The following is a 13,676-nucleotide window of genomic DNA, read 5'->3' on the forward strand; positions in this document are numbered from 1 at the left end:
ACTTTGTGATTACTTTATCTTTGTGACTATCTTTGTGATACTTTAGTCCCAAGCTATTTGGGGCTTCAAAGATTAAAAGTGGAACCTTGACCTAGATCTGGAAACAGACCAGAAGACAGTAAAGTTGTTTTTTTACGATTTACAAGATGCCTTACAGTTCCAGTAAGCAGTTTTGCTGCTGAATTTTGTACTAACTTGAGTTTCCAAAAAAAAGGGCTCTTGAAGGGCACCCTCACACAGTAATGTTTCTGGAAGGAAACATTACTACAGCATGCCTAACTCTGGCCAAACAATCTTTGTCTAGGAGAGGATGCAGCTGGTGTACCAGCTTTAGCAGCTGGGAGATGTGACGTGCTACCAAAGTCACTTGGGCTTCCAAATATAGGCCTGGATTGAATAGCAGCCCCAGAGTGTAAAGCTGCTTCCTCAGGGAGATTGCAGCTCCAACCAAAACAGACAAAGTCCAAGCACCTGCCATCAGCATCTCTGCCTTCTCAGGATTGAGCTGTAGCTCACTGTCAACCATCTAGTTCAATTCCAATCATAGTACTTCCACAGAATCTCCTGAGTCTGACACACAAAAAGAGCAGTAGTCTTGGGTGTTAGCAATGTACTAATGTTGAAATATACTAAGAGTCAACAGTGGATTTCATGCTCTTTATTCAGCTCATAGCGGTGAGGAGGAAATGGAAGTTCCCCCAGAATGTCTGCTTTATATACATTATTTACACAATGGGCCCCACATGATTGGCTAATTCCGGGATTCTCCTGTAGGTCAATCATGTTGCGGATTCACTTTCACCTGGAGCTGGATTGGGTGGCTCCTGTGGACCAATCAGACTGCTGCATTCTGGATCCTATTGTTCTAGGACCAATCAGACTGCTGCAATCTGAATCCTATTGTTCTAGGACCAATCAGACTGCTGCTGTGATGGCCTGGGATTCGGATTCGGATGCTGAACCTGAGGGATCCCAGCCTGCACAGGATTCCCCGCCTCCAGAACCAGCTGAGCCGGGGCTGGGGCATGAGCCTGAAGGGTCCTCACGTGTGCTGGTTCCTCAGGTGCAGGCATCAGCTGAGTCTGCTCTGGCTCCTGAGGGGGTGGAGGACCCATTGCATGCAGGTGCTCCACTCTCAGCCCCGTCAGGGGGAAAGTGAGGTTGCCTCTGGGTCCAGTAACCCTCCAGCTTCTCCTGAGCTGCAGAGGCTCAGGGCAGAGAGTCGGAGGGAACTAAGTTCCTGCAGGAGGAGTACTCACCTCCAGGCCAGGAGAGGCGAGTCACCTGAGGATCAGGGCCACCCTATGCCTCGGGGCAGATAAAAGCCAGCCAGCCAGGCAGCCTCAGCCCCAAGTTGCAGGAGCAACTTCGTTGGTTGTCAGTTCCTGCCTGGACCCTGTCCTGCTATCCTGCTGGAGCTCCTGACCTCACCCGACTACCTGCCCTGCATCCGGCTTCAACTTTTATGGACTGCCTCCATACTGCACCTTCGACCTCGGACTGGACTCGGGCCTCGCCTCTCGGTTAGCCCACGGGACCAGCACAGCTGCATTCTGAATCCTATTGTTCTAGGACCAATCAGACTGCTGCATTTTGGATCCTATTCAACTCAGTACATAACAAATGTCATCACACCTAAGATGCCATATAGATTTTAAACAGCATGGAGGGCAGAAACAAAGATGCAGAATATCATATAGCTAACCAGTCACAGAACAGTAGAAGTTGGATAGCACTACCTTCTGGAAAAAGCCACTGAGACAGGAAAGGAATACTATGCACTTAATCCCTATCCCAGATAGCTGCTTCACATGGTATTGAAAGCCTAAAGGTAAAGGTAAAGGGACCCCTGACCATTAGGTCCAGTCGTGGCCGACTCTGGGGTTGCGGCACTCATCTCTCTTTATTGGCCGAGGGAGCCGGCATACAGCTTCCGGGTCATGTGGCCAGCATGACTAAGCCGCTTCTGGCGAACCAGAGCAGCGCACGGAAACGCCGTTTACCTTCCCGCCGGAGCGGTACCTATTTATCTACTTGCAATTTGACGTGCTTTCGAACTGCTAGGTTGGCAGGAGCCAGGACTGAGCAACGGGAGCTCACCCCATCGCGGGGATTTGAACCGCCAACCTTCTGATTGGCAAGCCCTAGGCTCTGTGGTTTAACCCACAGTGCCACCAAAAAGGGGGGGGGGGGGATTGCACCGGATGCAGAAAAAGCCAAACAGAGAACAAGTTTGCAAAGTGCCCCCAAAATTAATGCGCTTGAATCATTTCAGAATTAAGAAGTTCTCTCATCAGGGGAAACACTTCTTACCAGTGAATTCAGCAAACAACAAAGCTACAGAAGTTTATATTTGCAGGTTACTGGTGAGAAGTGTTGCCCTTGTTGAAGGAATTTCTTCATTCTGAAACATGGTGGGCATAATAAAGCAGTCTGGCACCTTGAGACCTCATTATCTCTGATCTAGAACGTCATTCTCCCATTGTAAGTCATCCGCCAGGGGAACCAAAGCTGTTTTACTGCCAAATCCTGACCCCAAACCAGAATAAATTCAGAAAATGAGCATCCAAGAGAATCAGGAATTATCCAGTAACCAGCTGCTTAAACATGGTTATCTATAAAGGGCATAATCTCTGGGAATGGCTTTTTGACTGCTTCTTTTAAGATGGTTGACAGGCACCATCCCTGTTTGCAGAGGGATATTATCACTTCCCAGCTCAGCCAATTATATATTTGATGCTTGATTTTATGAGCCAGGAAGGGCAGGGATCAAGCAGGCAGGTGGTAGGCTACACTTCTCTAAATGTCTTGTCCACATTCCTCATTATAAACAACGAAACATCCCACAACACAGGACTAGATGATGCTCAGGGTGTAGTCACTAAAATGTACCAACAAAGCAGACAACACAGGACTAGATGACATAGCTGTCAAGTGTCCCTTATTTGAAGGGACAGTCCCTTATTCCAGCGCCATGTCCCGCTGCTGTCCCTTATTGATGGATGTCCCTTAAATGTCCCTTAAATGATGTCCCTTAAATTTCAAAGGAAGCAGCTCCTCTCCCTCCCTCCCTGCCGGCCAGGGAGGAGGGAGGCTCCAACTGTGTTGCTTGGCTGTGTTGCTCACCCTATAAGAAGTCTAAGAACGACTGGGGGCTGGAGCTTGCATGCCTTGTGTGTGGCTAGTTAATGCAAGCTGAGGGGTTTTTTGAATGCTGGATGCCATTTTGTTGCACGTGCTGCTGCAAACTTTGCAGTGCAAAGCCAGGCCGGGGAGCCATCTTAAGTTGAGGCTGTATAGGCCCTGTGGTGCATGTGATTCAGATTTTCTTCAGTTGAACCTCTGGTTACAAAGTTGGTTGGACAGTGTTCTCGAAGCTACCAGCATGAGTTTGACCAGACTGCAGGAGGACAGGAAGACTGGAGTGCCTGGAACAGGTGAGGCTGCAGGTCCCTTATTTTGGCTGCTGGTCCCTTATTTTCAAGGCTGCTGGTCCCTTATTTTCAAATCTGTAAGTTGACAGCTATGCTAGATGATGCTCAGAGGATGTAGACACTAAAACGTACCAACAAAGCAGACTCCAAATCATAATGGATGCAAACATTTTTTCCCTATATATCCTTGAAATGTTTTACAAGCAAACCATATTGGGCGTTCAAGGGGCTTACAGTATTATCTTGTTGGCCAAACTGGGAAAGCCGATGTACTATTTGTAAAAAGTTTTGCTGGATGGCCCTGTGAGGATAGTAGAGAATTATTATACCCCCCATATAATGAAATCCACCCCGAGCCAGGAATATCTATTTTCAGATGCTATAGAAGTGTTTACTCTATTTTTTCTCTCCAAAGGAGGCAGTACCTACATGTTTCCTGATATCTGTAGCCATAGAATGAGCACAAAAAGAGGTTGCTTGCAGTGTTTCTTTGAAGCTAAATTTATCTTTTAAAATATTCATTACATTGGTAGCTGTTTCTGAGAATGAGCTGGGCTGTTGTACGAAGACTGAGGAATACTTCAAAGGAACTATATGGAACTGAGTTAACATTCCTGCGCTCAGTTGGCACCTTTGATGGAGCCATACGTGTTGAGGTCTGCTGAGCAGATTCATATTTGTGGCATATAACTCATCTCACATGTAAACACACACTAATGAAATACTTGTTTCCATAACCAAAGTTTTGGGGTGCTTTTATTTCTGGCTCATGAGCCTTTAGGAGATATTTGTGCCACGTACTTTGAAGATTTTCTGCATAGCAAAGAAGACTAGAATAGCTGCATACAGCTTGAATCCAGCACGGTCCAGCAATATTCTCCCAAAGGCCTCCTAGCACAAAGTAGAAGTGGAACAAAGGGGTATCTAGTCCAACTCTTTGCCCAAAAGGCAGGATCATCTTCAGCTCCATCTGTAAAATGTGGATGTTACGTGTGTACAAGAAGTAGAACCTAGCTGATCACAGAGCTAATGGTTACTCCACTAATCAAACCAAGCCATACGCTACAAGGACACATGGCTCCTTGCCTCCAGGGCCACTGGACATTCTTGACCTAAAACAAGGTGATTAGCCCAGATCTCAAGCATGAGCAAACTGTACAAGGAGGTATCACTTGGAAATGTAGTTGGATGCAATTCATGCCAGTAAGTATGAAGGGAACTCCAAAGGTAGAATACTGTAACATATACCAGTAGACACATGGCTTTGTTTTTTTGTTTTGAAAAGTTTTTATTATTAAAATAATTCAGCATTAATGCACACATATTGCGAATATACACGCATACAAACATACCTTTCATACAGTCCTTAAAAATATTTAAACATACCTACACTCAATCCCACAGATAATTCCTTTTCCCATCGCCGGCAGAAATTGTCGTAGTGAAAAAATTAAATATGAAAGAAAATTGGGCTACTTATAAAATTGTATTTAAGGAAGAAAATGGAGAATTGGAATTAAAAGATTATACAGAAATTTTACGCTCATATTAGTGACTGGTTCCAATATATTGAAATTAAGTATAGATTAGCGAAAGACAAAAAGTTAGGATTTGAAAAAGAAATATCAAAATTCTATAAATACTTCATACAAGAAAAATAAAAAAAATATTTAAACTGTATAATCTGATCTTAGAGTGGGAAACAAAGGATGAACTGGTGAAAGCATCCATGATTAAATGGGCGCAACATATTGGGAAGAATATTATGTTTGAACAATGGGAAAAATTGTGGAAAGATGATATGAAATTCACTATGTGTTATATATTGAAAGAAAATTACCTCAAAATACAACATAGATGGTATTTAACACCTGAAAGAATAGCAAAAATGAATAAAAATTGTAGTGATATCTGCTGGCGATGCAACACTGGAAAAGGTACTATGATGCATATATGGTGGAATTGTTTAAACATCAAACAATTTTGCGAAACAATATATAACGAAATGGAAAAAAATGTTCAGATATTCATTTAGGAAAACACCAGAAGGTTTTTTATTGGGAATAGTACCAGGAAGTCTAAAGAAAGAAGACAAGACATTATATTTATACGCAACAGTAGCCGCAAGGCTATTGATTGCGAAAAATTGGAAAAGCGGTATTATACCAACAAAAACAGAGTGGCTTGCCAAATTATTGGAGTATTACAATATATCCAAAACAATGGGAGAAATTGGAAGGATCTCAAAAGAGAAGATAGACAGGGACTGGAAGGTGTTTAAAGGATACTTGCAAAACCATACTGAAAAATCAGAACTCCTATTAGAGTAAACAAGTTCAGTTTTAAATACTGAAATACTAAATAAGATGGATAACAATGTGTAATAGAAAAAGAAGCATGAAATTAGGTTAAAGGTGTGTGAAAGAAAGTAATAGAAGTGGAAAGAAATTGCAATTGAGTAGATTGGAAGTCTAACACAAAGGTGGGATGAGGGGTGGTGGATGGTGATGGGACACATGACTTTGTATGCCCACATATTACCTTCTCTCTTTATCCCACCCCCTCTTGTTACATACTGATTAATATAATCTTTAAACTCATTTCATGCAAGATTACCAAGCTGTGTGGAATTTTGGAAATGTGCTAGTCATTAATTGTGTCAGTAAAGGCTGGTGTTTAGTGTGGGAATGAAAGGCACAAGAATTCCACAGCTTTCATCTGTTCTGTTGTTCAATCTTCAGAAAGAGGGAAACCTGGATCTCTTTGGGTTCAAGATCCACCTGTCATAGATTCGTTGTGGAATGCTGGGCAAGGTATACATTCTGCGCTTCAGTTTCCCTGTCTGTAAACAGGGAGCATCCTCGCCTACCTGTGCAGTTTGTAGGAAGAATGAACATTAAGGGCACTTGCAGGCTGTTACTATTTTGGGGTGGGATTCAATCACATACCAGCAAATGCAGGGTGATCTGGAGTTGCTCCACAACAATCCCATAATCCCCCCATTGGACATTTTGTGACAAGGAAACATTTGCTTGATGTAATATTGTCTAACCTCCCTGCAAACAAATGCTCAATACAGGGGCATCTTACCCATAGAGGCTAGTGGTGCGGGACACCAAGTTCTGGAGGGCGCTAGGGAAGAGGCAGAGGCTGGACGCGGCGCCTCCCGGCATCAGCTCGCCACTCTTGCCCGCCTCTGCCATGCCAAAGCAGCGTCGCACCCGGAGCCTCCATCTGCCATCTGCACGAAGCCACCAGCTGAGCCGGAAGGCGCCGCGTCCAGCCTCTTCCCCACCGGGGGAGCCATCCTCCAGCCGCTGCCCGCCTCCTTCAGCCCCACCGGCAGCACTGTCCTCCCTAAAAAACTCTGGGAAAATGGGGGGGGCACCAGAGGGAGCTTTGCACCATGGTGCTGGATATGCTTAAGACGGCCCTGGCTCAGCTTCTTGCTCAATACATAGCTTATGTTCGCATTACCACCTTTGTTGTTGTTTAGTCGTGTCCGACTCTTTGTGACCCCATGGACCAGAGCATGCCAGGCACTTCTGTCTTCCACTGCCTCCCGCAGTTTGGTCAAACTCATGCTGGTAGCTTCGAGAACACTGCCCAACCATCTTGTCCTCTGTCGTCCCCTTCTCCTTCTGTCCTCAATCTTACCCAACATTAGGGTCTTTTCCAGGGAGTCTTCTCTTCTCATGAGGTGGCCAAAGTATTGGAGCCTCAGCTTCAGGATCTGCCCTTCCAGTGAGCACTCAGAGATGAATTCCTTATGAATGGATTGGTTTGATCTTCTTGCAGTCCATGGGACTCTCAAGAGTCTCCTCCAGCACCATAATTCAAAAGCATCAATTCTTTGGCGATCAGCCTTCTTTATGGTCCAGCTCTCACTTCCATTCATCACTACTGGGAAAACCATAGCTTTAACTATACAGACCTTTGTCGGCAAGGTGATGTCTCTGCTTTTTAAGATGTTGTTTAGGTTTGTCATTGCTTTTCTCCCAAGAAGCAGGCGTCTTTTAATTTCGTGGCTGCTGTCACCATCTGCAGTGATCATGAAGCCCAAGAAAGTAAAATCTCTCACTGCCTCCATTTCTTCCCTTCTATTTGCCAGGAGGTGATGGGACCGGTCACCATGATCTTAATTTTTTTGATGTTGAGACCATATTTTGTGCTTTCCTCTTTCACCCTCATTAAGAGGTTCTTTAATTCCTCCTCACTTTCTGCCATCCATGAAGGAGATTACTACATTAGAGTGAAGTAAAGGAGTTCCCCCCACATTTCATAGCTCTTTCCACTAGCTTTGTACACAACCAGGGGGCACTGTCTGGTAAGGGATAGTTTTACCCCATGCAAGGTGTTCATACCTTGGCTAGAGCCAAATTAGGAATGGCTTAAGGACTCCATTTGGTGTGAAGCTGGTTTGAGAAACAACACATCAAATGGTAGCATCTTCTAAACAAAGTTATTTATTTATTTATTTATTTATTTATTTATTTAATGTATTTATATCCTGCCTTTCTTCCAAGCTGGGATTTTCCCAAGTACAGGATACATATGCATTTTGCCTAATGTCATGTCAACACAGATTAAAAACCCAGCACTGGAAACAAAGCAAGTGACCAGCAAGCAGGAGTGTGAACACAGCTGATTTGGTCTAATGTCCCTGTAAACTTTGTGCAAACAAAACAGAATGGAATGCTTAATAAGTAGGTTGTCTAGAAGTGATCTAAGTATTATAAAGCACTTTGCTCCCTCATCTTTTCTAATTGCATAGAATTTCAGCAGATGCCGCTTCTCCTACAGCAACAGCAATATGAAAAAAGATGTTCAAGAGACCTTTTCATCTAACTTAACTCTTATTTTTCATTGATTTGTATCCCATTCGTCCTCCGAAAGATCCCATGGCTTACAGCTTCACCCAACTTTTCTGACCTTTTACACTGGGAGTGGAACCAGTATGTTGACCAGTACCCTAGAATAAATTGTTTCTACTCCCTACACAATATTTTACAGTCTTACCAGCGTCATTCTTTTTCTGGACAGCTTTCGGGTAATCCCTCTAGTCCCTATAATTTACTCTAAGCCAAATTGAAATAGCCACACATTCTTCCCCTTCCCCCATTCTCTCTCTTTCCCCTGGGTCCATTTTAGATAGCAAAGAGGGGTATGGTACCTCTCATATCTGTTTTTTGCAAAGCACCATGTGCATAGAGGGCATTATACAAATTAATACATAGGAAAGTGTCTGTCCCTCCCTGCAGTTCAACTCCCTCTCTTTTTACTAACAGCACATATCCATTCCTCCTGCTGGTGCAACTTTCTCATCATTTCTACATAGCAGCATTTATAAACCAGTGCCAGAGAAACTGGGTGAAAGGAAGGTGAGAGGGAAGAGATACGAATATTTATGTGTGTATATGTATACATACATACACCTACACAATTACAGGTTTGAAGCCAACTTAAAATAAAAAGAGCTGGTAAGCAAAGGAATCTGTGGTGCTTTCCATGGGATCTGGGGACATGTCAGCTAATACTCTTCCCTTTCTTTTTCATTTGCTTGTCTCTGCAGCAAATCTCGAGGGGGAAGGGAGAAGGGCAGGAACTGCATAGGCGCGAGAGAGCGGGGGAAATCCCGCATGCAGGATTTTGGTGCCTAACCACCCCCCTCCCTCTGCAATTGCTCTCGCGCTCCCCCGCCTCTCTCTGAGGCCGAGATGCTGCATCACGGCACCTGCTGGCTACCTCTGTTCCATTATTGGGAAGGGAGGAAGCTCATGCGCCCTGCTTGCCTGTATTTTGCAGGGCGCTGCTGTAGCTTTGGAGTTCAGTACGTACCAGCATCTCTCTCTCTCTTCCCCTCCTCCCTCTCTCACAGGGCGGCCCACCCATGAGGCGAGGTGAGGCCGCTGCCTCGGGTGGCAGGATCCACAGGGGCAGCAGACCCCGATGTAGCTCTTTATTCAGGGCTGTCCCACCCATGAGGCAAAACAAGGCCACCATCTTGGGTACCAGCATCCACAGAAGCAGCAGGTCCCGATGATGTAGCTCTTTATTTGGGGCCGGCCCACCCATGAGGCAAAGTGAGGCAGCCCACTCAGGAAGCTGGATTCACAGGGGCAGCAGACCCCGATGATGTGGTTCTTTATTTAGGGCCGGCCCAGCCATGAGGCAATATGAAGCTGCTACCTCGGGCAGCAGGATCCACAGCGGCAGCAGACCCCAATGATGTGGCTCTTTATTTGGGGCCGGCCCACCCATGAGGCAAAGTGAGGCAGCCCACTCAGGAAGCAGGATTCACAGGGGCAGCAGACCCCGATGATGTGGCTCTTTATTTAGGGCCGGCCCAGCCATGAGGCAATATGAAGCTGCTGCCTCGGGCAGCAGGATCCACAGCGGAGCAGACCCCAATGATGTGGCTCTTTATTTAGGGCTGGCCCAGCCATGAGGAAAGGTGAGGGAGCCCACTCAGGCAGCAGGATCCACAGGAGCAGCAGACCCTGATGATGTGGCTCTTTATTTAGGGTCGGCCCATCTATGAGGCAAGGTGAAGCAGCTGCTTCAGGTGGCAGGATCCGCAAGGGCAGCAGACTCCGATGACGCGGCTCTTTATTTGGCGCCGGCCCACCCATGAGGCAATCTGAAGCTGCTGCCTCGGGCAGCAGGATCCACAGCGATAGCAGCAGCAGGAGGACCCCCCTCCTCATGAGGCAGCCCACTCAGACAGGAGGATCCACTGGGGTAGTGGACCCTGATGATGCCCTCTTTATTTGCGGTAGGCCCACCCATGAGGCAATATGAAGCTGCTGCCTTAGGTGGCAGGATCCACAGGAGCAGCAGACTCCGATGACGCGGCTCTTTATTTAGCGCCGGCCCACCCATGAGGCAATCTGAAGCTGCTGCCTCGGGCAGCAGGATCCACAGCGATAGCAGCAGCAGGAGGACCCCCTTCTTCCTGAGGCAGCCCACTCAGGCAGCAGGATCCACTGGGGCAGCAGACCCTGATGATGCCCTCTTTATTTGCGGCAGGCCCACCCATGAGGCAATCTGAAGCTGCTGCCTCAGGCGGCAGGATCCACGGGGGCAGCGGCAGCAGGAGGACCCCCCTCCTCCTCACTGACGTAATTCACCCCTTCCTCCCTGACAGGGAGGGCGGGCCCATTTTGAGGTTCACCTCAGGTGCTCTGCCTCAACTCGGGCGGCCACTCAGAAGAAGCAAGGCACGGAAAAGGCCACCCCTCACACAAAAAACCCCCCGCCCCGCCATTTCCCTCAGAGCGCGCGCGCTCTCTCTCTCCCCCTCGCCTCAGGTGCCTCGCGCGCGGGGCTGAGGAGAGCGTGGCCTGGGTGGGCGGCTCTCGACGTCACGCGGCGCGGCGGCGCGCGGGGGCCTGAGCGCGGGCGGGCGGGCGGGCGGGCTGCCGCGCCGGCGAGAGGGAGCGCGCCTGCGTGTGGACGCGCCTGTGTGTGGCAGGTGCCGGCGGTGGCAGTGGCAGTGGCAGCCGCGTCCACCTGAGGGGAGAACCGCCGCTGCGCCCTGGCGCGCCTTCCCACCGCCGCCCTCCTCCTCCTCTTCTTCCTCGCTCCCTGCACCATGAGGGAAGAGGCGCCGCCGTCGCCGCCGTGAGCTGCTCGGCCGCTTCCTCACCGTCCTCCAGGCGAGGCGTCCCCCTCGCCGCCGCCGCTCGTCCTACCCCGGGGGAAGCTATGAGCCATGAAGCCGCCTGGCAGAACTTCCCTCCGGCGGCAGAAGCAGAAGCAGCAGCAGCAGCCGCCCTTCTCCGGCCGCCGCCGCCGCCGCCGCCTCTCGAGCTCCGCCGCCGCCGCCTTGCTTTGCCCGGCTCGGCTGCCCAGCTCCATCCCCTTCCTCTTTCTGGCGCTCCTGCTTTTCTGCTCAGGGTCCCCCAGGATCTGTGGGGTCGCTGCGGACGCCGGTGAGTGCCCGCTTAAGCGGGGGGGGGGGGGGAGAGAGATCCTGGAGGGATCCTGTACTGTGCGCGTGAGCTTGGACAGATCCTGGATCTCCGTTACACGCGCAGCCCTCTCTCTCTTTTGCGCGCTCGTGTGTGGTGCCAATGCGCTAAGAAATAAACGGGGGTGGGTGTTCTCTTTTTTTTGGGGGGGGGGGTTGGCATGTGGTGCCAATGAACTACACATAACGAACCTCGGAGCCTGTTTTAGTCTGCGGCTCCCACCGCCCTGGCTTTTTAATGTTGGTTAATAACAGAACCAGAAAAGAAAAAAAAGGGGGAGGGGGGGAGAAAAATCACCTTTTTGCCGTGTGGAGTCTTCGTGACAACCGGCGAGAAGTTCTTGTTCCGCACCGTCCGCACCGATTTGTTTCGGTCTTGACGCAGTTCCTTACCTCCATGGCATCCTGCCTGGTCTTGGGTAGGAATAATTGATCGTGACTGCAGCCGGATTCCTCCTCTGATCGCTCCCCCCCCCCTCCCCACGTCTAGATCATATATGTGTGTGTGTCTTTGCGAATATGAAATTGTTTTTACATGGCAGACCTGTATATTTACTGTGTTACGGCGACTGGTGCTTACTGGTTTATAAGGATGGGCATGAAATGGTTTCGGGAGCTCTCTGATGCAGCAAAACGCTGCTGGCAGGCTTTCAAGGGTGCTGTTTTTGTGCAGGGTCTTAACGCAAAATAGAACAAGACAAGCAGGATAATGAGGGTTTTGGATACTGCCCGTTCTTGCACTGCTCATCCGAGGGAACCTACCTTTTGCGAACAGAAGGGGGGGTTGCGGTGTTCTTTGAGAACCCTGGGGTTTGTCTGCAAAAAGATATGTGCTTGTTACTTATCCCATGAAGCATGTTTATACGGGAGTTTATTTGAGACTTTCTCTCTGGTAAGTGTGCTTAGGAGTCCATCACTAAAGTTAAAGGAATAGTGAAAAGTTGCCCTTATGTAAAGGGAATTGATTAGCATTCAGTACACATGGGTTCATGGCTTGAGTTGCGTGCAGCAGAATCACTGATTTGTACATAGCCAAATTTATGTGGAAAAGTGGCAGAAATAGGGTCATGAATGGCAGGATTGTCCTTAAAAGAACTTGTTTCAAGGGTTCAGATCCCTGCATTTTGAATTTCATGATGCAAAACTATATAAAATCAAATAAGGAATTATATGTACAAATAAGTACAAAATCTAATCAAATAAATTGGTTTCATGAGGGTTACTGTATATTTATTTTAGCAAATTAGCAAGATGCAAAACATATTACAAAAAGTGTTCTGTTCCTCTGTGAATTCATGGTAGGTTTGTCTGTCTTCCCCAGCTCTGCATTGGAATGAAACTGCAGAAGAAATAGAAAAAAGCCAGGCAGACGAAGATACTGCATTTCAACAGACTAACAGCAGTAGCTACAAAAATAACAGTCGAAGCAGTGCATTCCAGAAAGAAATCACATTGCCTTCAAGACTTGTATATTATCTCAATAGAGACTCTGAAAGTCCTTATCATGTCTTGGATACAAGGACAAGGCACCAGCAAAAACACAATAAGGTAAGGTGTTTTTAAAAAAATAAATAAAAGCAATACAGTTCTGTGACTCAAAATAGTCATGTCTCTTGAGGGATTGTCTTACTTTAAGAATGTTTATTCAGCATGTCTGTAATGCTTCAGAATTCACTGCACAGTTCTTGGGTCTGAAAGATGCGTCAGTCAAAAAATAGGGTTCAAATACCAAGAGACTTTGCAGGTAACACACCCTTGTCAAATTTCAAGGATTATTACTGCTACCACAGAACAAAACTTGAAGTTCAAACCATGGTTTACTTGTTTCTTTAGAGGCCTAAAATATTTTCCCCTCCATCCAGCTTACCTGATTGAGAAAAATAGAATCACATTGGTAGAATGACTATGTAATATTTCTGTGTCACAGACACAGGGACCCCAGAGAATTACAGTTCTAATTTCTTTATCTTAAACAGGAAGCCATTTTTTTAAGCAAAGCACAAAAGGCAAGATTCAACTGTCATGCCAGTGGTTGTGACAGGACTTCCTATCCTCCCCACTGCAGCCCCCTGCGCCTGCCCCCAGTCTGCTCTGGAGTTCCATTTAACCTTCTGGAGCAGATTTGGAGGCATGGGGATCTGCAGGGGGAGATGAGGAAAGATAAGCCATGTTCCAACAAGTGGAAGTCCATTGTGCAAGTGGATACCACAATTGTGTATCACTCACAAGTCTTGATACAGCTAAAATTGGTCATGGCTATGTGCTTTTGA

General features: G+C 47.3%; 1 protein-coding gene across 8 annotated transcripts in view; it reads left to right on the forward strand.

Moving 5' to 3' along the window:
- Positions 1 to 10,885: 10,885 nt before the first annotated feature.
- Positions 10,886 to 13,676, forward strand: part of ADAM23 (ADAM metallopeptidase domain 23) — a gene marked incomplete at its 3' end in the record, with an annotated part of 76,020 nt that continues 73,229 nt past the window's right edge. For 5 of the 8 annotated variants that reach the window (XM_081016592.1, XM_081016588.1, XM_081016589.1 and 2 more), the window contains exons 1-2: positions 10,887 to 11,368; positions 12,728 to 12,954. In XM_081016592.1, coding sequence (XP_080872718.1) covers positions 11,149 to 11,368; positions 12,728 to 12,954 — 447 coding nt within the window. In that variant the 5' untranslated portion in view covers positions 10,887 to 11,148. Of the gene's footprint in view, positions 11,369 to 12,727; positions 12,955 to 13,676 lie in introns of all 8 variants that reach the window. The other 3 variants (XM_081016590.1, XM_081016587.1, XM_081016586.1) reach the window with 3 other exon arrangements.

The sequence above is a fragment of the Podarcis pityusensis genome, assembly GCF_964106645.2.
Source record: "Podarcis pityusensis genome assembly, chromosome: 1".
NCBI lineage: Eukaryota > Metazoa > Chordata > Lepidosauria > Squamata > Lacertidae > Podarcis > Podarcis pityusensis.